This window comes from Thamnophis elegans, chromosome 8, assembly GCF_009769535.1.
Source record: "Thamnophis elegans isolate rThaEle1 chromosome 8, rThaEle1.pri, whole genome shotgun sequence".
Taxonomy (NCBI): domain Eukaryota; kingdom Metazoa; phylum Chordata; class Lepidosauria; order Squamata; family Colubridae; genus Thamnophis; species Thamnophis elegans.
This window is the reverse complement of record NC_045548.1, coordinates 6,016,947-6,039,772: the sequence shown is the minus strand read 5'-3', so window position 1 is coordinate 6,039,772 and position 22,826 is coordinate 6,016,947. Positions and strand designations below refer to the sequence as shown.

At 43.1% G+C, this 22,826-nt stretch overlaps 1 protein-coding gene across 5 annotated transcripts in view; it reads left to right on the top strand.

Annotated features, from left to right (window-relative positions):
- The window catches only part of RREB1 (ras responsive element binding protein 1), a 193,389-nt gene that overhangs the window by 121,394 nt on the left and 49,169 nt on the right, over window positions 1-22,826 (top strand). For all 5 annotated transcript variants that reach the window (XM_032222644.1, XM_032222645.1, XM_032222642.1 and 2 more), the window contains 2 exons: window positions 4,255-4,344; window positions 6,949-7,112. In XM_032222644.1, the coding sequence (XP_032078535.1) occupies window positions 4,255-4,344; window positions 6,949-7,112 (254 nt within the window). The remainder of the gene's footprint in view (window positions 1-4,254; window positions 4,345-6,948; window positions 7,113-22,826) is intronic.

Below are 22,826 nucleotides of genomic sequence, written 5' to 3'. Positions count from 1 at the left end.
GTATTGAGACAGCGCAACATTTTAAAGATTGTGTAGAAGTTTGAACATAGCATTCTGAGGGTCGGACACAAGGAGAGAAGACGGTGCGGGGAATACAGTTCAATAGCAAAATCTTGTGCTATTGAACTGTATTGCTGAATTTTATTGGGAGGAGACAGTCCTCCAGGGGAAAGAAATAAAATCTCCATATTCACAGGCAATAGACGGTAACTACGCTGGAAAGCTGATGCGTTGTGACTTACTTGTAATACTTCGGTTGCCAATGGAGATAAAATCCTGGACCAGATGAATTATCTTGAATAAAGTTTGCATAATACTAGGTTATTTCGTGGGTTAATGTGCTTTTTTTTTTTTTTGGTTAAATCTTACCAAGCCGAGGTGGCGCAGTGGTTAGGGTGCTGTACTGCAGGCCACTTCAGCTGACTGTTATCTGCAGTTCAGCGGTTCTAATCTCACCGGCTCAAGGTTGACTCAGCCTTCCATCCTTCCGAGGTGGGTGAAATGAGGACCCAGATTGTTGGGGGCAATAATGCTGACTCTGTAAACCGCTTAGAGAGGGCTGAAAGCCCTATGAAGCGGTATATAAGTCTAACTGCTATTGCTATTACGAGAGGAAACATTTGATTTGAAGTTACATGCTGGGCGTGACAGGTTGAAAATGCTTTTAAATCACTTTGTAACTGGGGAAGTACAATTTTAATTCCTTCATTAGTAAGAGAGGGCAGCACGGAAGTTCAGTGGTTAAGATGCTGAGTTTGTCAGCTAGAAAGCCGGCAGCCTAGGTTCGAGACCCCCTGAGTGCCTCATAATGGGATGAGATCTTTTTTTCAGGGGCCCACCTCCTGCTTAACCTAGCAACCCACAAACATGTGAATGCGAATAGATAAATAGGTACTACTTTGGTGGGGAAAGTAACAGCGCTCCACGATTTCGGACAGCGCTGGCTCAGTGGTCTTTAAAATGGACATGAGCACGGAACCCTATAAATCGGCAATGACTAGTGGAATAAAATCTTCAGGGACGCCGATTAGTAAGAGAGATCCATGTTAGGATGAAGGATCTTAATCCAATTCAGAGAACGAGAACATGCCCTTTAAAATCATAATATGCCTATTCCCCTCTTTACAGTTGGCTTCATGATGTGAGAGATCAAGAATTCTCCCCCATCAGAAATACTCCAGTCTAGACAAGCAGTGTTGCCACAGTCCAAATTCTTCAGCCAAACTTTAAAAAAAGAACCCAAATACACAAGTTCACACAATATTAAAACGATTACATTGTAAACCGAGTCCAAACAGTTTCTTTCTTTAAGCTAGCCTGTTTCAGGGTATTGACCCTGTTTGGTTTATGTCCACCAGCTGAAACAACAGGGTGGGTGGGTTGAAAGCAAAGGAAGCACAGACTTGGCCTAAAATCTGAAGTTTTGCCCTAATAATTTCTGATCAAACAATTGCCCTTGTGCATCTTGTTCTTCGCTTCCAAGGCGACTAATAATCGCTCTTCGGTAATTTGCTTGTTCGAAAAGGGCAGATGTTAGAAAACAAGGTTTTCAAACAGTTAAATGGCATTGCACAGAGAGATAGATAGGCTTCGCTCAGCAAGGGAGCTATATTTCACGGGAAAGCCTGCTCAAACATATTTCCTCCCCATATGTTTGTTCTGCTGTGACAATATTTAGCATGGCGGAAGAAAGAGATGCACCCAGATGAAGAGCGAGAGGAGGAATTCTGGGAGTTGAAGTCCACAAGTCTTAAAGCTGTCAACGTTGAACACCCCTGGATTTTTTTTTCTAAAGGGTTAGGGGTGCAAGGGTCTTGTAACTTGACAGCTTTAAGACTTGCACATTTCAATGCCAGAGTTTCTGAGCCAACCTTTTGGTTGCTAAGCAAGAGCGTTGTTAAGTGACACCACATTTCACCACATTTTACAAGTTGGCCACGCCCACCCAGTCACGGCTGGCAGGCCACTCCCACCCGGTCACATGGCTGGCAAGCCACTCCCACAAAGCAGGCCACACCTACAGAAGTGGTTCTAAAAAAATTTGAAACCCACTACTGTTTAGGTTGTACATTTGTAATAACAAGATGCGATAATTTCCAGCTCATGTAAGTTTAAAAAAAACATGCCAAGAGTTTCCATTTTTTTCTAGCTGGGCGTTGCATTTTGTGTATAGCAAAGAGCTATAGGGAATGAGGAGCATGAAGGATATAACCTACCTCTCGCCTCCTCTGACCCCTTCCTCCTGCCGCGACGGATGTTTCATTTTCTGGGAAGCTAGGCAAATTTCCAAGCAAAGCCACAGAAGTGCAGCTGTCCATCATTTTTATTTTTGAAGAAAGTTTCTGGGCCCAAGGACATTCCTGCGAGTAAAGGTGATACCAGAGGCCAGTCCTTTGCTTAGCAATATGTCATATTTCACTTGTTTAATTTAAAAATAGATATATTGAAAATATGAAGTAACAGATGAGGTAAGGAGGCTAGCAATCAGCAAGAGAGATGTTAGCAGGTACAGTTGCTTCCCCGGGACCTGTGACCCTGGATTAGAGAACCACGTGAAAACTAAGGCTATCAAAACTTTAATATTTTAAACTATGGGCCTTTATTTCGTGGCACGACAAAACCGTGCTCGACTAAAGCGCGCCCGATTAAACCGCGTCGCTGACGTCATCAACAGGGCAACAACAGCGAGCGCGAAGAAGTGCGCTTTAAATAGCGCTTTGAAAGCAAGCCGATTCAAGTTAAGGTAAGGGTTAGGTTTAGGGTTAGCTTTAGGATTAGGTTTAGGGTTAGGTTCAGGGTTAGGGTTAGGGTTAGGGTTAGGTTAACGGTTAGGTTTAGGGTTAGGTTAAGGGTTAGGTTTAGGGTTAGGTTTAAGGTTAGGTTTAGGGGGGGTTAGGTTTAGGTTTAGGGGTTAATTTTAGGTTTAGCGTTTACAGCGTGCTTCTGTCTCCGCGCTGTTGTCACCATGTGATGAAGTCAGCTACGCGGTTTCGTCGAGCGCGCTTTAGTCGAACACGGTTTTGTGGTGGAACCCCTTTATTTATGGCTATTACCTTTATCTATAGTCTCTTTTAAGGTTAAAAAAAATCTTCTAAAATGACTTACAAGCAAGATAAACAAGAAAAAATACAATAAATATTATTTTACCACAAAGGAACTATAAATTTGTATGACCAGAATAGCAGTTGGCAAAGACCGTGTGGGCAGGAAGAGATGAATCCAGATGGATCTCAGTGAGGGATAACCTTTTCCGTGCTGAATGGACAAAGTGCCCGCGCGCAACCCCAAAATGCAATGCGCGTGCCCTCTGTGCATGCGCGAGTGTCCCCCCCCTGCACATACGCCCTGCGTCCCCTCGTCCATTTTTGCCTTCCAGGTTGATGCAGGAGGCGTTCCAGGCCCGAAACGGAGTGTGAGTGAGGGCTTCCCCCTACACACACGTGTGAACCCCCAAAATGCAATGTGAGCACCCACCACACATGTGCATGCATGGAAGAGACCCCGCTGGCCAGTGGGAGGAGACCCGCGCGCATGCACAGTGAAGCTGGGCTGGGGCATGCCTGCAGAGAGGGCTCTTTATGTCAGAGGTTCACCATCACAAGTTGTTTCTAACTACTGAAGGCAGAGAAATTTCCAGGAAGTGTTTCTACAGGAGAGCTGATTATAATGTGCTGGTCTTGTGTTCCTCCTCCATAGCTTTTTATAATCTGGTTGGTCAAATCCCTTCCATAATTTTAGATGTTATGATGGGGGCTCTTCTCCACACCCTCGGTTGAAAGGGGCATCATTTAGAGCCGAGGTGGCGCAGTGGTTAAATGCAGCACTGCAGGCTACTTCAGCTGACTGCAGTTCAGCAGTTCGGCTGTTCAAATCCCACTAGGCTCAAGGTTGACTCAGCCTTCCATCCTTCCGAGGTGGGTAAAATGAGGACCCGGATTGTTGGGGGCAATATGCTGACTCTGTAAACCGCTTAGAGAGGGCTGAAAGACCTATGAAGCGGTATATAAGTCTAACTATTGCTATTGCTATTGCTATTTTTCTTTGATTGTAGATTTTTTTCTTAAAAAAAAAAAGAAGCCTTTTTAATAACATTTTCCCCCATGTTAAGTCTGCAAGAATTCACTATTCTGAATATGAGGGCGTATCATTGTTAACCTCGCTGTAACATTTTTCTTTGTAAAATGTTTACAATGATAAACTTGGCTTTTAAATCACATTATGAAAACGTGTTTTTTTTTTTGAAAAAAAAAATAGGAAACAAAAGATGAGAAGTCTTCCTACATCTGCCCTCTGTGTGATAAGATCTGCAATACCCAACATCAGTTGACTATGCATATCCGTCAGGTAAGCTGGACGTTTCGCAACATCGTATTTTTAAGCTGGAGGTCTTATCGATAAATTTATAGTAATATAGACTGGTTTCTCCTTGGCAAAACCCAAAATTATGTTGGCTGCCAGTGTATATCCCGAAGCCGTTCCCTCTTCCAGCTGTGAAGCATTTTTATTTTAAAAGATAAATAATGTTTCACAGTCTTGGTCCGATTGTTGCTATTGTTTCGTTCTTCCCACTCCGCTTCCTTTTCCTATTGATGCCAGATCAGAAATTTCAAAAAATAAAATAAAATTGCTTTAGTTTCAATTAGGGCTGGGCTGAAATTTACATCTTTGGTATTCAGGAATATGTGCGCATGGCTCTATTTCAAATCTTCCCAAGATTTAGAGGAATGCCATGTCACAGCAACCATAGCTGCTTGCTTCATTCCAAAGCATCCTAATTCCTTGCGCATTGGATGCTATTCAGGCAATCCTCGACTTACCATAGTTCATTTAGCGACGATTCAAAGTTACAACGGCACAGGAAAAAAGTGACTTAGGGCTGTTTTCCCACAGTTAATGACCTTTGCAGCACCCCCATGGTCATGTGATCACATTCCAGACATTTGGCACCTGGTTCGTATTAATTGCAATGTCCCATGATCATGTCATCCACATTTTGCGACCTTATGACGAGCAAAGTTCGTGGTCGTAAGTCAAGGACTACTTCGATTGCCAAAGCTCCCAGCAGATAGCCGCCCGGAGTCCTTCGGGATTGGGCGGCCTATAAATTTAATAAATGAAATGAAATGAGATAGTCACCACCAAGTTTTAGTTTCGCTTTTTTTGCCTCCCTTGTTTTTGCAAAACTGAAACTTGGGAAGTTGTTGGTCAAGGAATCCAATTTTTGTAAATAAGGTCTCCTTGCTCACTCCGGAATACTCAGCATTTCCCCCAGCTTTAGATCAGACAATACTACGCTTTGCATAAGTGCACGTGCTATTTTTCTGCATATTTTTTTTTGGGAAGGAATATGAAAAGAAGGGAATCAAAAGACACAGATTTAGGTCTCCAGGTGATTTAGTTATAACTATATGGATCGGAAACAAAAAATGAGCTAGAAGAAAGCCAAGAAAAATTGGGATGGGACATGGTAGCTAAGGTTAATAATCTTTCCATAACTCCATTAACAAAGAAGATGAGTGAATATTCATTTATCCTAATAGCATGAAGGATAAGAATGGTACTTTTCAGGAGTACCTATGATCGAATAGCAAAATAGAGGTCAAATAAACAGATTCCCCTAAAAGGCATTGTATTGCAGTAAGGAAGGAAGTTTAAATGGGAAAATCAATTCTGTGTTTTAAGCTTTACCTTTAGATAGCTGTAGGAAATGACCTTTTCATTTTGCTGGCCCAACTGGGACAAATGTATGCATGTACACACACATGTATGTACAGGATTTTTTTTAAAAAAAATTGAATTAGTGTTTTTATATGGATCTGATGTAAACTGTGAGTCCCTTTGGGAATAGGGCGGCATACAAGTTTAATAAAACTAAACTAGAAATAGAGGTCTTTTTCTTTGGCAATTCGTAGGGGATGAGTAGGGACCATCTACAATTTGTGATGGTCATACCAGGGAAACCTGCCCCCAAAAACAGTGCATTTAAGACCAGTTATATCTCTGATGTACTCTCAAGATCTTAATGGGAACGAACCCAGAGAGTTTGAATTGGCCCATAAACCTCATTTTTCAAGGCTGTTAGAGGCATTCCGCATAAGCATGTGATACAGCTCATTCTATTTCCTTCTGGTCATCATCTCAGCAAATTTTCTGAACATTTCAAGGTTTAGAACGGGAATTAGTTGTCTTTGCGCAACATTCCAGAGGGGAAGAAAAGCTGTTTTATCGGTTCCACCACAAAACCGCGGTAGACTAAAGCGCGCTCGACGAAAGCGCGTATGTGACGTCATCACAGCGCGACGAAAACAGCACGCTGTGAGCAGTAAACTTAAAATTAACGCATAAATCTAAACCTAACCCCCCCAAACCTAACCCTAAACCTAAACCTAAACCTAAGCCTAACCCTTAACCTAACCCTAAACCTAACCCTTAACCTAACGCTAAACCTAACGCTAACCCTTAACCTAACCCTAACCCTAACCCTAACGCTTAACGTAACCCTAAACCTAACCCTAACCCTTAACCTAACCCTAACCCTAACCCTTACCTTTATGTGAATCGGCTTGCTTTAATTTTATTTTAATTTTAATTTAACTTATTTTTAATTTTTTTTGTCGCGCTGCTGATGACGTCACGTACGCGCTTTAATCGGGCGCGCTTTAGTGGACCGCGGTTTTGTCGTGCCATTGTTTTATCGATGCTTTATATGGTGAACGATTCAAGATGTAAAAAAAAAAGTGCATATATTTCCCCCAATTTTTGCTTCCCCCCCCCTTCCCTGCTTTCTGCGATGTATTTTATTTTTAGGCTGAGTGATAAACTGGGATGATTGCATCATGCTAATTTGAGTCTGTTGCATTGAACCTTCTTAGAACGATGATGGTTGCAATTTGACTAGTATGTCCTGAACAAGAAGAACTCAAAAGAAAAATCTGTTGCTTCCCTTAGCATAACACTGACACGGGAGGAACAGACCATTCCTGCAGCATCTGTGCAAAGTCTTTGAGCTCTGCAAGCTCCCTGGACCGCCACATGCTAGTACATTCTGGGGAGAGGCCTTATAAATGCTCAGTATGCGATCAATCCTTCACCACCAATGGAAACATGCACAGGTGAGAACCAGGAATGAGATGAACAGTGTGCAAAAAAAACGGTGATCAATATGTATGTTTGGAAGATTGTTTACAGCATGTTCTATTCCCTTCCAGGGCGATAATCCAGTGTGTCTCTCTTTTTAGCATGTATGATAATCTGACAACAGTTCCTTCCAATGCAAAAGAGCCGAGGTGGCGCAGTGGTTAGAGTGCAGTACTGCAGGCCACTTCAGCTGACTGTTAGCTGCAGTTCGGCAGTTCAAATCTCACCGGCTCAAGGTTGACTCAGCCTTCCATCCTTCCGAGGTGGGTGAAATGAGGACCCGGATTGTTGTTGGGGGCAATATGCTGACTCTGTAAACCGCTTAGAGAGGGCTGAAAGCCCTATGAAGCGGTATATAAGTCTAACTGCTATTGCTATTGCTAATCTCACCGGCTCAAGGTTGACTCAGCCTTCCATCCTTCCGAGGTGGGTAAAATGAGGACCCGGATTGTTGTTGGGGGCAATATGTTTACTCTGTAAACCGCTCAGAGGGGGCTGCAAGCCCTATGAAGCGGTATATAAGTCTAACTGCTATTGCTATTGCATGATCAATTGCTTTAGTATGTCCTCTTGTTGTAACAGCTTATGGGAAGTTGGGACTTAATTAAGTCTTGAACACACAAACTTCCCGAACCAAAACCACCTCCTCTTACAAATGGAGACATTGGAGGCCATTTCTCAGTGTATTTATTTCTTTATTTCTGTCCCAAAATACTGGCCCGGCCTGAGCTTATTAAATAGAACGATATGAATACTGCTGAACATAACAATCCTTGCCAAAGGCTCAGAAGTTCTTGAAAAAACACTCCCACACTGGAGTATTAGTTGCACTGATCAGTTTTATCTATAAAAATTCTACCTAATATCATTAAAGTTTGATAGGTAGAAGAAAACTAATGAAGGGAATTCAGACATTTCATCCTTTAACACACGTGGTCCTTGACTTACAACCATTCATTTATGACTGTTTGAAGTTACAGCGGCACTTTAAAAAAAATGGTTTATGACTGTTTTTCACATTTATGACTGTTGCAGTATACCTGAGGTGAGCCAAGGTGGCGCAGTGGTTAAATGCAGCACTGCAGGCTACTTCAGCTGACTGCAGTTCTGCAGTTCGGCTGTTCAAATCTCACCGGCTCAGGGTTGACTCAGCCTTCCATCCTTCCGAGGTGGGTAAAATGAGGACCTGGATTGTTGTTGGGGGCAATATGCTGACTCTGTAAACCGCTTAGAGAGGGCTGAAAGCCCTATGAAGCGGTATATAAGTCTAACTGCTATTGCTATTGCTATACCCACAATCACGAGTTCAAAATCCATATGCTTGGCAACTGGCATGTGTCAGTGTCCGGGTCATGTGACCACATTGTGTGACTTGACATGCAAAGTCAATGGGGAAACCAGATTCACTTAACAACCATGTTACTCACTTAACAGCTGCAGTGAAGCACTATGGCAAGTAACGTGGTAAAATGGGCCAAAATTCACTTACTAATTGTCTTCTTTAGCAGCAGAAGTTTGGGGCTCAATTGTGACTGTAAATCAAGGACTATCTGTATAAATTTACGTTTAAGCATATTCATGTTTTCTTTTGGGGGCAAGCCAATGGTGAAGGGGGGAGGAAGTTGCCAAGATTTTCAAACCTCTTCTAAATAAATCTACAGTGCTATTGTCAGGTACAATCTCATTCTGATTTGCTGATTCGTTTAATCTAATATGCATTCTGTGAATATATATATACACACAAACATACATATACATATACATATACATATACATATACATATACATATACATATACATATACATATACATACATACATACATACATACATACATACATACATACATACATAAAACTTCAATTTCTCATTAATCTGCTTCCTCAAGAGCAGGGGGGGTCTCCAAACTTGGCAACTTTTAAGACTTCTTCTGGCTGGGGAATTGTGGGAGTTGAAGTTCACAAGTCTTAAAAGTTGCCATGTTTGGAATCCCTGCTCTAGAGCGGTGTTTTTCAATGTTGAAGATCTAAGGCCTCCTGACAGGAGAGAATTATGGGTGTTGAAGTCCACACATTTTAGAGTTGCCAACTTTGAAAAAAAAATACTGCTGTAGAGGAACATGGTTTGGTGAAGAAATATGCAAAACTACAGACACCGGTATTTCTTTTTCCATATTTTGCTAGCATGTTTTCAAATGCGACTTGCATTTGTACATCTCGTAGTTTCTGGGGACTATTTCGCAAGGTACAGAACCTGACATCTTTCTGCTAAGAAAGTTGGGGTCTTAGGGGGGGAGGGGGGGGAAATATAGTATGTGTTAGATTTTAAAGTAACACGATTGCACTTGTATACTGTTGCTCTTTAATTCTAGTGTAAAAATAGGACAAGCTGAATATATTGATAGATAGTAGAAATACACCGAAGGGAGGAGTAGAGGGAAAGAAGAAAGAGGGGTAGAGAGGGTGGGAGAGAGGATTGGAGGGAGGGTGAGAAGGAAGGGAGGGAGTGGACTGGGAGAGAGGAGTGATAGAGGGGGAGGGGAAGTAGGGTAGAGGGGAATGTTGGAGGGAAGAACGAAAGTTGGAGGGGGGCGAAAGAAAGGGTGTATGGTGGGTCGAAGTGGTATATTGGGTTTGTATTTTGGGGGGTATTGTTGACAAGAGGGAGGGCTGTGTTTATTGTTCAATGTTATATGCCCCGGTTATGCACAGTATATATGTGACTGTACGAAATGAAATGAAAATGAAAATAAAACATATTTACATCTGCTAAGAAAGCATAAGCAGACATTTTTGCATCAAACTAAGACTCTATCAAATTCAAACACCTCCCCCCCTCAATGCCTTCAGGGGTGGTCAGCTTAGTAAGGCAGAAGTATCTTCTGTTTGTCCAGTTACCTGATAATCGTGCTCTTCGCAAGGACATTCTGTTCAGCTTCACAAGACTAATAGCTATTGTTGACACATTTGTCTAGCCTTTTCTAAAGCTGCCTAAGGTCACCCATTTGGGTATTGTGTAGTTATTCAGAATACAAAGTGCAGGGCTGCAGCTATTCCAACTTAACACATTGGTACTGACCTTAGAAAGCCCTAAATGATTTTGGTTTGGTTTGGTTTATTGGATTGATATGCCCCCCTTCTTCCAAGGACTCAGGGCGGCGTACAACATAAAAAAAAAAAACACACATGTTACAAAAGTTAAAAAAAATTAGATAGAATATCCAAAAAACAAACCCAATTAAGATTAACAATAACATTTTTTTTTAAAAAAAATCAATTAAAATTAACAATGATCAATAATTTATTTTGTTTTGTTCAGGCCAGGCTGGCTTGCTGGAAAAGCCAACTTTGTAGGGCGCGTCGGAAGGACCGGAGGTCGGGGATTATACGAAGCTCCAGGGGGCAGCTCATTCCAGAGGGAAGGCGCTCCCACAGAGAAGGCTCTCCCCCTGGGGGTCGCTAGCCGACACTGTCTGGCCAACCGCACCCTGAGGAGGCCAACTCTGTGGGGTCGCACTGGACGGTGGGAGGCTACAGGTATCCTGGGCCTAAGCCATGGAGCGCTTTAAAGGTCATAATTAGTACCTTGAATCACACCCGGAAGACAACCGGCAACCAGTGCAGGCCGCCTAAAAGGGGCGCAACATGGGAGCACCTAGGTGCCCCCCATGATAACCCGCGCAGCCGCATTTTGAACCAAATTCTCAGTAGAAGTGTTACATCTACATATATTTGCCTTTGCCTTAAAATAAGCATCCTAAACTCTATTCTTTGGCTGGATTGTGACAAGGGTTAGACTGATGAACGCCAGGGATAGAGTCATTTTTCAGATTGGCTGCATAAGCCTAGAATAGCCCTAGAATCTTTCAGGGATCACTACATTCATAATTTAAAATCCCGGGGACCGCTAATATGAATTAGTGACAGGATGGGGTCCTTCAGGCACTTAGTTGGGCACCTGTAAGCGGAAAGAAGCACCCGGGATCAACCCTAGGTTTAGTGTCTACTGCAACTAGGAATCTCAAATACAGCCAAGAATGAATGTTTGTCTTGTAGCCAGCCCAGGCGCTAGATCGGCCCCCCTGCAAACTCTGTCTTTTGAGGAGCCCATCTGACGTTTTGTGCACCGCTCACTGAAGCGTTTGGACTCCCAGGGAGGGAGGGAAGGGCTGAAGCTACTAAACAGGTAGCCAAGCGAAGTGCCTGAAGGACCCATCCTGTCAGCGAGCAGGAGGAATTGCTTTGGTGGGCCGTATCCAGCCCGGGGGGGGGGGGCATAGTTTGAGGATCCCTGAATAAGGGCAATATAAAAAATGCAAAAAAGATTTTTCTTGCGGACCAGCAGCTGGGGACCACTGTCCTGGAATATCCTCTTAAGGCAGTCCGTCTAACTCTTCTCTCCAATCGTCCTTGGCAGTTAATTTTCCCTCATTTGAGATGCTTATAAACTTCTTTATTTGCTAGTTTTTAATTCTCTTTTTTTGTCGATCAGAAAGGTCGGAAGTTGGGCAGTTCGAATCCCTAACACCGCGTAACAGAGCGAGTTCCCATTACTTGTCCTAGCTTCTGCCAACCTAGCAGTTCAAAAGCACGTAAAAAAAATGCAAGTAGAAAACCAACTTTAGTAGGAAGGTAACAGTGTTCAATGTGGCTTCGGCGTTTAGTCATACTGGCCACATGATCCCGGAGACATCTGGCTCTTCGGCTTTGAAACGGAGATGAGTTCCGCCCCCTAGAGTCGGGAACGACTAGCACATATATGCAAAGGGAACCTTTTACCTTAATTCTTTTTTTTTTTAAATCATTTAAAGGGTGCTGAACTGATTTGCTGCAGCTCCCCTTAGTAAAGGGAGATGGTAAAATCTGCAAAATAATACTTGTTCTCTGATTGCATCTAACAACCCTGTGACAAATTCTAGCTTCACAAAGCGTTTCAAGGAATGTCCTCCTCCTTCTGTTTTAGCTCTGTTGAAATTGAACTGCAGGCTTAAGAGATTCAAGGGATGCAGTCCCGTTGACGAGTAACAAGCGGTGTAGCTCAAGAGACAGCATGTATGAAATTTATGTTGGCAACACTTGAGCATGCTTCTCCTATGCAGGGCGGCAGAATCACGTAACTCAAAATATTTATATTTGATCCCTGAAGTCAGCCTGGCCAAACAGGTTCTTGAAATGCTTGGCAACGTGCTTGACATATATCAGGCCATTCATGTTGGAACTTAGGTGTCCATTGCACTATGCATATCTTGATCGTATGGGAGGAATTGGGCAATTTTCTGCAAGGCAATGTTTCCTGTGTAGGAAAAAATGAGGATTGTAAGTAGTATATAGGTTAAAAACTGTTTCTAAGTATCTTAAAAGGCGGTCCCATCTCTGTGTGACTGTCTTTTAGATACCTGCTAAATAAAAGAGGTAGCCTAAAGATGAGAATGCAGTTACCCTTTTAATTTCCTAGCCAGATTGAATATTCAGTGGGGTCCTTTTCACTGTTCTCACTTGCTGAGATGTAGAATGAATTTTCTAAATTGACTCTATAGCAATAGCAATAGCAGTTAGACTTATATACCGCTTCATAGGGCTTTCAGCCCTCTCTAAGCGGTTTACAGAGTCAGCATATCACCCCCACAGTCTGGGTCCTCATTTCACCCACCTCAGAAGGATGGAAGGCTGAGTCAACCCTGAGCCGGTGAGATTAGAACCGCTGAACTGCAGATAGTAGTCAGCTGAAGTGGCCTGCAGTACTGCACTCTACCCACTGCGCCACCTCAGCTCTAGGTGGGTGGGTAGGTGTTGAGAATTTGGAAAGAATCTGAATTGAATTGATTGAACGGAAATATATTCTGGGCATTAGATGTTACTATAACATGCTGGATCTATTAATCTATTAATTAGGAGACCTTGGATATTGCAATATGCTTGGCAAGCTATTCCCGAGTGAATTCATTCAGCTGGGTCAACGCTGAACTAACAGGCTTAAGAACAGAATGAATTCCTCTTCTTGGCTTTGCAAATAATCCCTCCTATAGCGCCATATGAATATTTGCTTTGTGTGATTTCGCCTCCTTTTCAGAAGCCCTGCCCCTCAAAAAATAACAACAACAACAACAACAACAAGGTATATATTCAATATTCATGCCAAAGGCCCAGAACATTCAAAAGTGTGTTTGTCTAATGAAGGGAAGGGGCTGTCCACACTAGAGGTGGTATTCAGCAGGTTCTGACCAGTTCTGGAGAACCGGTGGTGGAAATTTTGAGTAGTTTGGAGAACTGGCAAATGCCACCTCTGGCTGGCCCCGCCCCATCTATTCTCTGCCTCCTGAGTCCCAGCTGATCGGGAGGGAATGGGGATTTTGCAGTAACCTTCCCCTGGAGTGGGGAGGGAATGGAGATTTTACAGTATCCTTCCCCGCCATGCTCACCAAGCCGTGCCATGCCCAGCTGAATCCCACCCACTGCCCCCTACCCTCCTTCTGTTAAGCCTTGGAGGACTTGTGCTGTGCAGCATCCATCAGGTTCAGAATGCAAATTTACAGATGTCCATTGACAAAAGTTAGCTTCATTTCCTTTTTTTAACCCAAAAATGCATTTTGTTCCTTAGTCAAAAACGAATGGCAGAAGATCTCTCCCCTGAGAAAACGGTGTCAGGCCAAGGTGGGGCCTTTTCAAGATGTTCTGACCACAGTTGAATTATATCTGGAAGACTCTGTTTGTCTTGGTGCACTTTTAAGGAAACACCTTGAAATTACATTTCCTAAGTGGCATTTTATAGTATCTGCATGTCAGTGGTGGGTTTCAAAAATTGTTCGAACCTACTCTGTGGGTGTGGCCTCCTTTGTGGGAGTGGCTTGCCGCCCATGTGACCGGATGGGAGTGGCTTGCCGCCCATGTGACCGGATATGAAGATGCCAACGACACTTGTCAGAACCACCTTCAATTACCTCACACACAGCACTGGCTTGCATAAGAATAGGATGTAAACTTGTTTTTTAAAAGGCATCTTTGGTTTGCGTCAAAACAACTTCAACACACGCAATGTTCTGATTGCACCACAAACGCAGTAGTCATCCTTACCTTTCACAGAGGCACTGATATAGCTATTGCTATATTCAGGGTCACAGTCTGCTGTGAAGTTTTCCTGTGGGGCTGCTGCATTGCAGTGAGTGTGAATAACCCCAGAATTAAAATATGTTCTTAGGTTGCTCCCTTTCATTTCAGTGGGACTTCTACAGAGGAATTTTCCTTGTTTGTGTGTTCTGCTCTTGGGTTTCTGTTGAATTACTCAGCATTGCCATCCTGCTCCAAGAATTTAATTTTGGTTATTGCATCAATTCTAGAGAACTGAGCTTGAACAAATTAGCATTTAATAGGGGGGGTTCTGTGTGCTTCCCATGGGATTCTTGCCACACCGTAGATTCGCTGATGCACAGCTATTTATCTCTTTTCATATTGCTTTTCATTTCTTATGTCTTAGTAAATGAATGGTCTCTTTGCTTTGGAGTACTTATTTTTAACGAGGAGGAGTAAGCCCAGAAGTGAAGGATCTTACCGTGGCGTTAAACAGAGAATATTGATTTTTCCACCACGTTCCTGCTTGCTTTGATATTTTTAGAGAATTTTTATTTGATCACCATGAGATCTTTTAATCTGATCATGGTTTAGCCATGCTGGAAGCTAGAGGGAAACCTGTAAAGTCGGGCCGTGCACACTTCAAAAATGATTTGGAAGTCACGTAGCCTTTTGAACTTTCCATAAACACAGCATCCCCTCTATTTATGAAAGCAGCTGGTCTTTCTCCAGGTTACTGAAGAAGCCTGAAAACAAGATGCGCCTTCTCCAATTATTAATAGGTCAGCTGCTTATAGCAGCCACATCTTTTTCCAGGCTCGTACAAGCAGCCTGAAAAAGCAAATTGGCTGCCTTGGTGAATAGCAGAGATTTTATTCCGCTAGAAGCTGTGCTCATGTGAAGTTCATCCATTTCTTTTAGGAGATCATCCTCCTAGGTCAAAACATGCAGTGTAGTTTACTAGTCAGAAATTTGAAAGTGGGGAAGGTGTTAGTCGAAGGAATGCTTCTGCCCATGTTAAGAATTTTGGCCGCTATTCTTTTCCCAGAGTGGGTACAAGCAGATGGATAACGATGATGATATCCTTATGCTGTCCATCATTAAGTTGGGTGCATGTAGTTTTATACTCAGAGAAGATTTTGCTTACAGGCTTATTTCTCAGTTCTGTGCCGGTAGTCCTCGATTGTTCATTTAATGACTGTTCCAAGTTACAACGGCACTGGAAAAAGTGACTTAAGACTGTTTTTCACACTTACAGCACATGGACATCCCCATGGTCACGTGATCAAAATTTAGACACTTGACAACTGACTCATATTTGTGATGGTTGCAGTGTTGGGGGGGTCACATGATCCCCCCCCCCTTTTGCGACCTTCTGACAAGCAAACTTACCATATTTTTTGGAGTATAAGATGCACCTTCCCCCCCCCCAAAAAAAAGAGGGTGAAAATCTGGGTGCGTCTTATACACTGAATAGAGCATTTTTGGCCTCCTGAAACTCCACCCTGTGCTTCCAGTTTTTTCGCAAAATAATGGACACGCAGAGGGTTTGCAAAGTGCTCTTGGGAGCTGGGGAGGGCAAAAATGAGCAAAAAACGGGCCCGTTTTTCACAAAAATGGGGCTGTTTTTACTCTTCCAAGCACCCAGGGGCATTGTTCAGGCCTCCCACACTCTCTGCATGCCCTCCCTCTTTTTTTTTTTTGTTGCAAAAACTGGGTCTGTTTTGGGGAAAAATGGGCCGTTTTTTGCTCGTTTGTTGCCCTCCCCAGCCCCCAGGAGCACTCTGCAGGCCTCCCGCACCAGAGGTGGGTTCCTACCAGTTCGCACCTATTTGGTAGAACCGGTTCGTCAAATCTACCGAACCGGTTAGAAGAGGTTCCACCAGTGGACCCGGAAAGCAGGCCACACCTACAGAAGAGGTTCCAAATTTTTTGAAACCCACCATGATTATTCTATACTATCTTGCTCCTATTTATAAAACTCAGTACCTCTGTGAAAGGTAAGGATGACTACTGCGTTTGTGGTGCAATCAGAACATTGCGTGTGTTGAAGTTGTTTTGACGCAAACCAAAGATGCCTTTTAAAAAACAAGTTTGCATCCTATTCTTATGCATGCCAGTGCTGTGTGTGAGGTAATTTAAGGTGGTTCTGACAAGTGTCGTCGGCATCTTCATATCTGGTCACATGGGCGGCAAGCCACTCCCATCCGGTCACATGGGCAGCAAGCCACTCCCACAAAGGAGGCCACACCCACAGAGTAGGTTCGAACAATTTTTGAAACCCACCACTGTCCCGCACCCTCTGCATGCCCCGTTTTTGCGAAAAACGGGGGCGTTTTTCACCTCCCAAATTCACCACGCGTCACATGTTACCCGACCCCAGCAGCACTTTGCAGGCCTCTCAAACTCTCTGCATGCCCCCTTTTCACAACCCCCCCCCCAAAAAAAACCAGGATATGCAGAGGGTTTGGGAGGCCTGCGAAGTGCTCCTGGGGCTCAGGGAGGGCAAAAACTTTTTTTTTTTTTAAATTTACCTCTTCAAAATCTTGGTGCGCCTTATACTTCGGTGCATCTTACAGTCCGAAAAAATATGGTATATAGGGAAGCCAGATTCCCTTAACAGCCGGGTTACTAATTTAACAAGTGCAGTGACTCGCTTTAACAATTGTGGCAAGAAAGGTGGCAAAACTCAGCAAATGTCTCTTAACAACATAGGTTTTGGGCTCAATTGTTGTCATAAGTCGAGGACTACCTGTATAGAGAAATTCCTGGGCTTATATAACCTCCTTTCAACAATTCCTAGAATCGATGTCTGATATCTTTCACTTGTTGGTTACCTGAATCTTTTTACCTGGGAAGATTTCTCCTTACTTACTGTTACTTGAGAGACCGCCTGCTGCCAGTTACCTCCCAAAGACCCATTAGATCACACAGGGTCGGCCTCCTCCGGGCTCCGTCTACCAGCCAGTGCCACCTGGCTACTACCCGGGGGAGGGCCTTCTCTGTGGCAGCTCCGGCCCTCTGGAACGAACTCCCCGCAGGGATTCGGACCCTCACCTCTCTCCAGGCCTTCCGGAAAGCCGTCAAAACCTGGCTTTGCCGGCAGGCCTGGGGTTGATGAGTTCCCTCCCCTCTCGACCTGTGTGGCTGTGTGATTCTTGGCTATTTTAACTACTTGTATTGTGTTCTATGTTCCCCTTTTCCCCTTTGGAGTTGTTCGCCGCCCTGAGTCCTTCCCGGAGAAGGGCGGCATACAAATAAAATAAATCCTAATCCTAATCCTTGCGAGGCTGAGAAAATGATCTAACCTGATACAGGGGAATTTTCTTAGAACCTGTGCTTCCTATTCCGTCTGAGAGACGGGAAAAATCTCTTTGCACATAGAAAGCCGTATGTGCTAGGGAGTGGTGTAACATCATGAGATATCACAGCATGCACGGACTGGCCTTTTTGTTCTTTCAGCGCAAGCTTTTACTTGCGCTTTTAACAGCTTCAGTTGTGTAAAGTCCTCTTTTTCCCCCCTTTTCTTTTCAAAATTGCTCCATTCTGGCCCGCGCTGCATCCTCCAAGGGGTTTTGATCTTAAATCTGAATATTGATTTATTTGCAAGGGAGTGATGGCATGTGCCTGCTAAAGATAGAAGGCAGAAACGGAAAAGCCAGACACGGAATAAAAATGAAACGGTTTTTGCATTTGAATGGGTGCGCTGCAGGGCATGCGAATAGCCAGGAGGCAGTTGGTGTTCCTTTCAAGCCCTTCTCATCAGAATCCTAAGAATGTCAGTTTACAGTTTTCAAGGTTGTAGAGATAAGCTTGCAGGCTCGGTGCTGATTTCAGAGGAAAAGCTGAGCACACTTGTAAAGAGGCACAAATATCCTCTGGTCCTTTTCAAATAGACCACCAGGGAAAGAGAAGGAGAGGTGGGTGGAAGGGAGAGAAAGAGAAGGAGAGAGGGTAGGAAGGGGAAGAGTAAGAGTAGGGGAGAGGTAAGGGAAGAAAGAAGGGGAAGGAGCGGAGGAAGGAAGGAAGTAGAGAAGGAAGGAAGGGAGAAAAGAAAGGGAAAATAAGTTGGTGTTACAACATGTGCTAGGGATGGTAAACAAAGCAACTCAAACTGTACATCATAACCTTTTAAATGGAATAACGATAGTATAAGAATGGCAAAGAAAAAGAATAACCATGTGAATGAATACCTAGAATTGTATGTAAGAGAATAAGCGACAGTAAGAATATATAGCACAATATAGGTAAACAATATTTGGTTATAAATAGCTAAGTATAAATAAAGAGCCAAGGTGGCGCAGTGGTTAAATGCAGCACTGCAGGCTACTGCTAGATCAGCAGGTCAGCGGTTCAAATCTCACCGGCTCAGGGTTGACTCAGCCTTCCATCCTTCCGAGGTGGGTAAAATGAGGACCCAGATTGTTGGGGGCAATATGCTGACTCTCTGTAAACCGCTTAGAGAGGCCTGAAAGGCCTATGAAGCGGTATATAAGTCTACTGCTATATTGCTATAAATAAATATAGAATTGCACATAAAAATGGATAACGAATAAGGGGACCATGAATAGCAATAGCAATAGCAGTTAGACTTATATACCGCTTCATAGGGCTTTCAGCCCCCTCTAAGCGGTTTACAGAGTCAGCATATTGCCGCCAACAACAATCCGGGTCCTCATTTTACCCACCTCGGAAGGATGGAAGGCTGAGTCAACCCTGAGCCGGTGAGATTTGAACCGCCGAACTGCAGAGCTGCAGTCAGCTGAAGTAGCCTGCAGTGCTGCATTTAACCACTGCACCACCTCAATTCAAGATAGAAATGTATAGAAGGGAAAACACTAACTGCAAAGAAACCGATACGGAACTGCTGTATGATATATGATGGAACTTCTTGTTCCTATGTTGTCTTAAGTCATGTGTTTGTTTTTGTTGATGTGTTTAAAATAAAAATTTATAATAAAAAATAAATAAATAAATGGACCACCAGGTCCAGCTACTCTAAATTCCTATTCTAAGGGTAGCATGTTTTGCTTAACATTTTATTGACACTTTGGGGGGGGGGGGGGCTGGGGTGAGGTTCATTTTTCCTTCCCAAAAACTCAACTTCCATCATTGCTTTTCATTTGATCCCATTTAAAGATTTTTTTTAAAAAAAAGTATCGTTCACCAGTTATCATCAGTACTCTGAACATATTTACAACCGATGATCCAATTTATTTTACTGTTTTGATTGTCTTTATATCCTTTGTGTGCATTTCCTTAGTGATGTGTATGTATGTTCATGGAGGGGGGAGAGGGGATGGCCAACCTTATAGGGGTCATCATATCAGGATTTGAATATTCTGGATATTCTCTAATATAATACCTTGAGTATTACACTACACCAGTGGTAGTCAACCTGGTCCCTACCGCCCACTAGTGCGGGTTCCAGCTTTCATGGTGGGCGGTAGGGGTTTTGTCCGATACTGAAGCACTTTCCTTTTTTTAAATTTAATTGACTTTAAAAAAAAATTCATAGCATTATTTAAAAATTTTCATTAGGTTTTCATAAAATCACCATTACTGTGGAACCGGTGGGTGGTTAGAAAATTTTACTAGAAGGAGAGAAGAAAGGAGAGAAGGAGAGAAGAAAGGAGGGAAGGAAGGAGGGAATGTAGGAGAGAAGGAAGGGGGGAAGGAAGGAGGAAAGGAAGGGGGAAAGGAAGGAGAGAAGGAGAAAAGAAAGGAGGGAAGGAAGGAAGGAAGGAAGGAAGAGAAGGAGGGAAGGGGAAGGAGGGAAGGAATGAGAGCAGGAGAGAAGAAACGAGGGAAGGAAAGAGGGAGGGAGGGAAGAAGAAGTAGGACCGTTGTAAGATAAGATGGATCTATGGGATGTTAAAAAAGCAATCTTCAAGTATATTGTCAACTGTAGGGAAAAATTGTTATAAATACATATTATTAATAACAGTTATGAGATCATATAATTGTGAATGTATATATGAAATTGATAAAATAAAAAAAAATTTTTTTTTTACTACTAACAGAGATACAAAAGTGGGCGGTAGGTATAAAAAGGTTGACTACCCCTGCACTACACTGACCCTACATTAGAGAGGTGGGTTACTGCCAGTTCATCCCGGTGCGATCAAACCGGTATTGGAATTCAGGCCTGGGTTGCAGAATCGGCAGCGACCCAGGCCTGACATGCCCCTGAACCAGTTCCCTTGCTGCCACTTGGGCACTGCCATTTTGAATTTTAGGGATTGCACACGCACCGTTCACTGTAAATGTTCTGCGCATGTGCGCGGAACAATTTACAGTGAACGGTGCACCCACTGCTCGGCGCACGTCTGCCACATGCACATTGCGTGCGGGTTGCGAACTGGCAGTAATCCCTGCTAATATTACCACCAAAACTACATTTAGCATGAAATATACAAATATGTTAACCGTTGTTTATGCTTATTTTGGCACTTCCCTTATTAAATGATCCCAGTTTTCTATAAAGTTAAATTTTCTTAGATTGTGAGCTGTGCTTGAGAGCCTTATATTTTCGTTCTTTTCCCTTTTTCAACACTTTATTCATATAGCATTTGCAAATTTTTGTGGTTTCTCCATCGCTTTTTAAAATCCAGCTTCAAACGCTAGGTACAGGCCTAGTAAAAATCTGATGATTTGCATATGCTTAAAAGAACATTGGCCCAAGTAAGCATGGTTTGGTTCATAAATTTGATCTTTCTAATTACAGTAGATCAGTGTTTCTCAACCTTGGCAACTTGAAGGCGTCTGGACTTCAACTCCCAGAATTCCCCAGCCAGCATTCGCTGGCTGGGGAATTCTGGGAATTGAAGTCCAGACACCTTCAAGTTGCCAAGGTTGAGAAACACTGCAGTAGATTATATTCCCTTTGTCTTCCAATCCATCCCTGAAGAGATGAATACTATGGAATCTCAGTGGGATCATTTGCAGGGGTGTGGGGGAAAGGGAGCACATATTACATGCAACTATTTCATCTTTCTGTCATTACATCATTCCTTCCATAATACTTTCCCCATTTTTCATAGTGGTATGGACAGGTGGAGGGATGGATGCCATCTGCATTACCAGTGCCTATTGTTTATTATCATTTTAGGAATGACAATCTGGGAAGGAAAAAAAACTACTTGCTGCAGGTTGCTTATGGCATCGAGCAAATATTTGGAATTTTTAGATAGGTTAGATTACAATCAGTCACAAGTCTCAGTTTATGGTTAGTAATGATAGTCCAGCACTTCTGAAAAGGCTTGGGTTGGGAATAATTAGCAATAGCAATAACAGTTAGACTTATATACCGCTTCATAGGGCTTTCAGCCCTCTCTAAGCGGTTTACAGAGTCAGCATATCGCCCCCACAATCTGGGTCCTCATTTTACCCACCTCGGAAGGATGGAAGGCTGAAGTCAACCTTGAGCCGGTGAGATTTGAACCGCTGAACTGCAGATAACAGATCAGCTGAAGTGGCCTGCAGTACTGCACTCTACCCATTGCCCCACCTCGGCCTTCAACAATGCCCATTTGCTAAAAGATTGAATCATTTGACTGTAGAGTGCAATAATTTCAAGGGTTTTTTTTTAGTCTTACCTTTATGTGAGCTGGTTAAAGGCTTGGCTGAGGCACCCGAAATCAACCAGGAATAAGTGAGCAAACCGCAAGCAAACCAGATATTCTGGTTCTTTAACCACACACAGAAAAGAACAGTTTGCAACGAGTTAGCCAAGAAGAAACCCTGATGTCCTGCAGTAGAATAATCTGCTCATTATTCCTTCGCTCCCATCCACATATCACGCTAATAAGCAAGTCGCGTTAAACAGATGTAGTGTCGGTGCAGAACATTTCTGTAAGCAACAAGCGAGCAATTCAAAGCATGCCAAAGATCCTTAGTTCTTGTTGGCCATCTCACCCACTTCCTGCACAGTTATCATTAAATGCTTACAGAGGCTGTAAGGGGCACAACACTGAATTTATTCTGCCTCCCGCGAACATGGGAACCAGCTGCTTAACATATGGGCTAGAATGTGGAGGAAAGTGCATGCAATGGGAGGACGATTGACAGTTTAGTTCCAACTCCATATGCTATATTTCTTTGTTGTCAATGGTGTTTTTTATTTTAACGGTGACAATTTGTTGGTCTTGTTTAAAAGAGAACTGACAAGAAAGGTACATTCTTTTTTTCCCTTTTTTTGTTTTTATTTTATCAATTTCATATATACATTCACAATTATATGATCTCATAACTGTTATTAATAATATGTATTTATAACAATTTTTCCCTACTGTTAACAATATACTTGAAGATTGCTTTTTTAACATCCCATAGATCCATCTTATCTTACAACGGTCCTACTTCTTCTTCCCTCCCTCCCTCTTTCCTTCCCTCATTTCTTCTCTCCTGCTCTCCTTCCTTCCCTCCTTCCTTCCCCCTTCCCTCCTTCTCTCCTTCTCTCCTTCCCTCCTTCCTTCCTTCCTTCCTTCCTTTCTTTTCTCCTTCTCTCCTTCCTTTCCCCCTTCCTTTCCTCCTTCCTTCCCCCCTTCCTTCTCTCCTACATTCCTTCCCTCCTTTCTTCTCTTCTTCCTTCCCTCCTTCCTTCCCTCCTTTCTTCTCTCCTCTC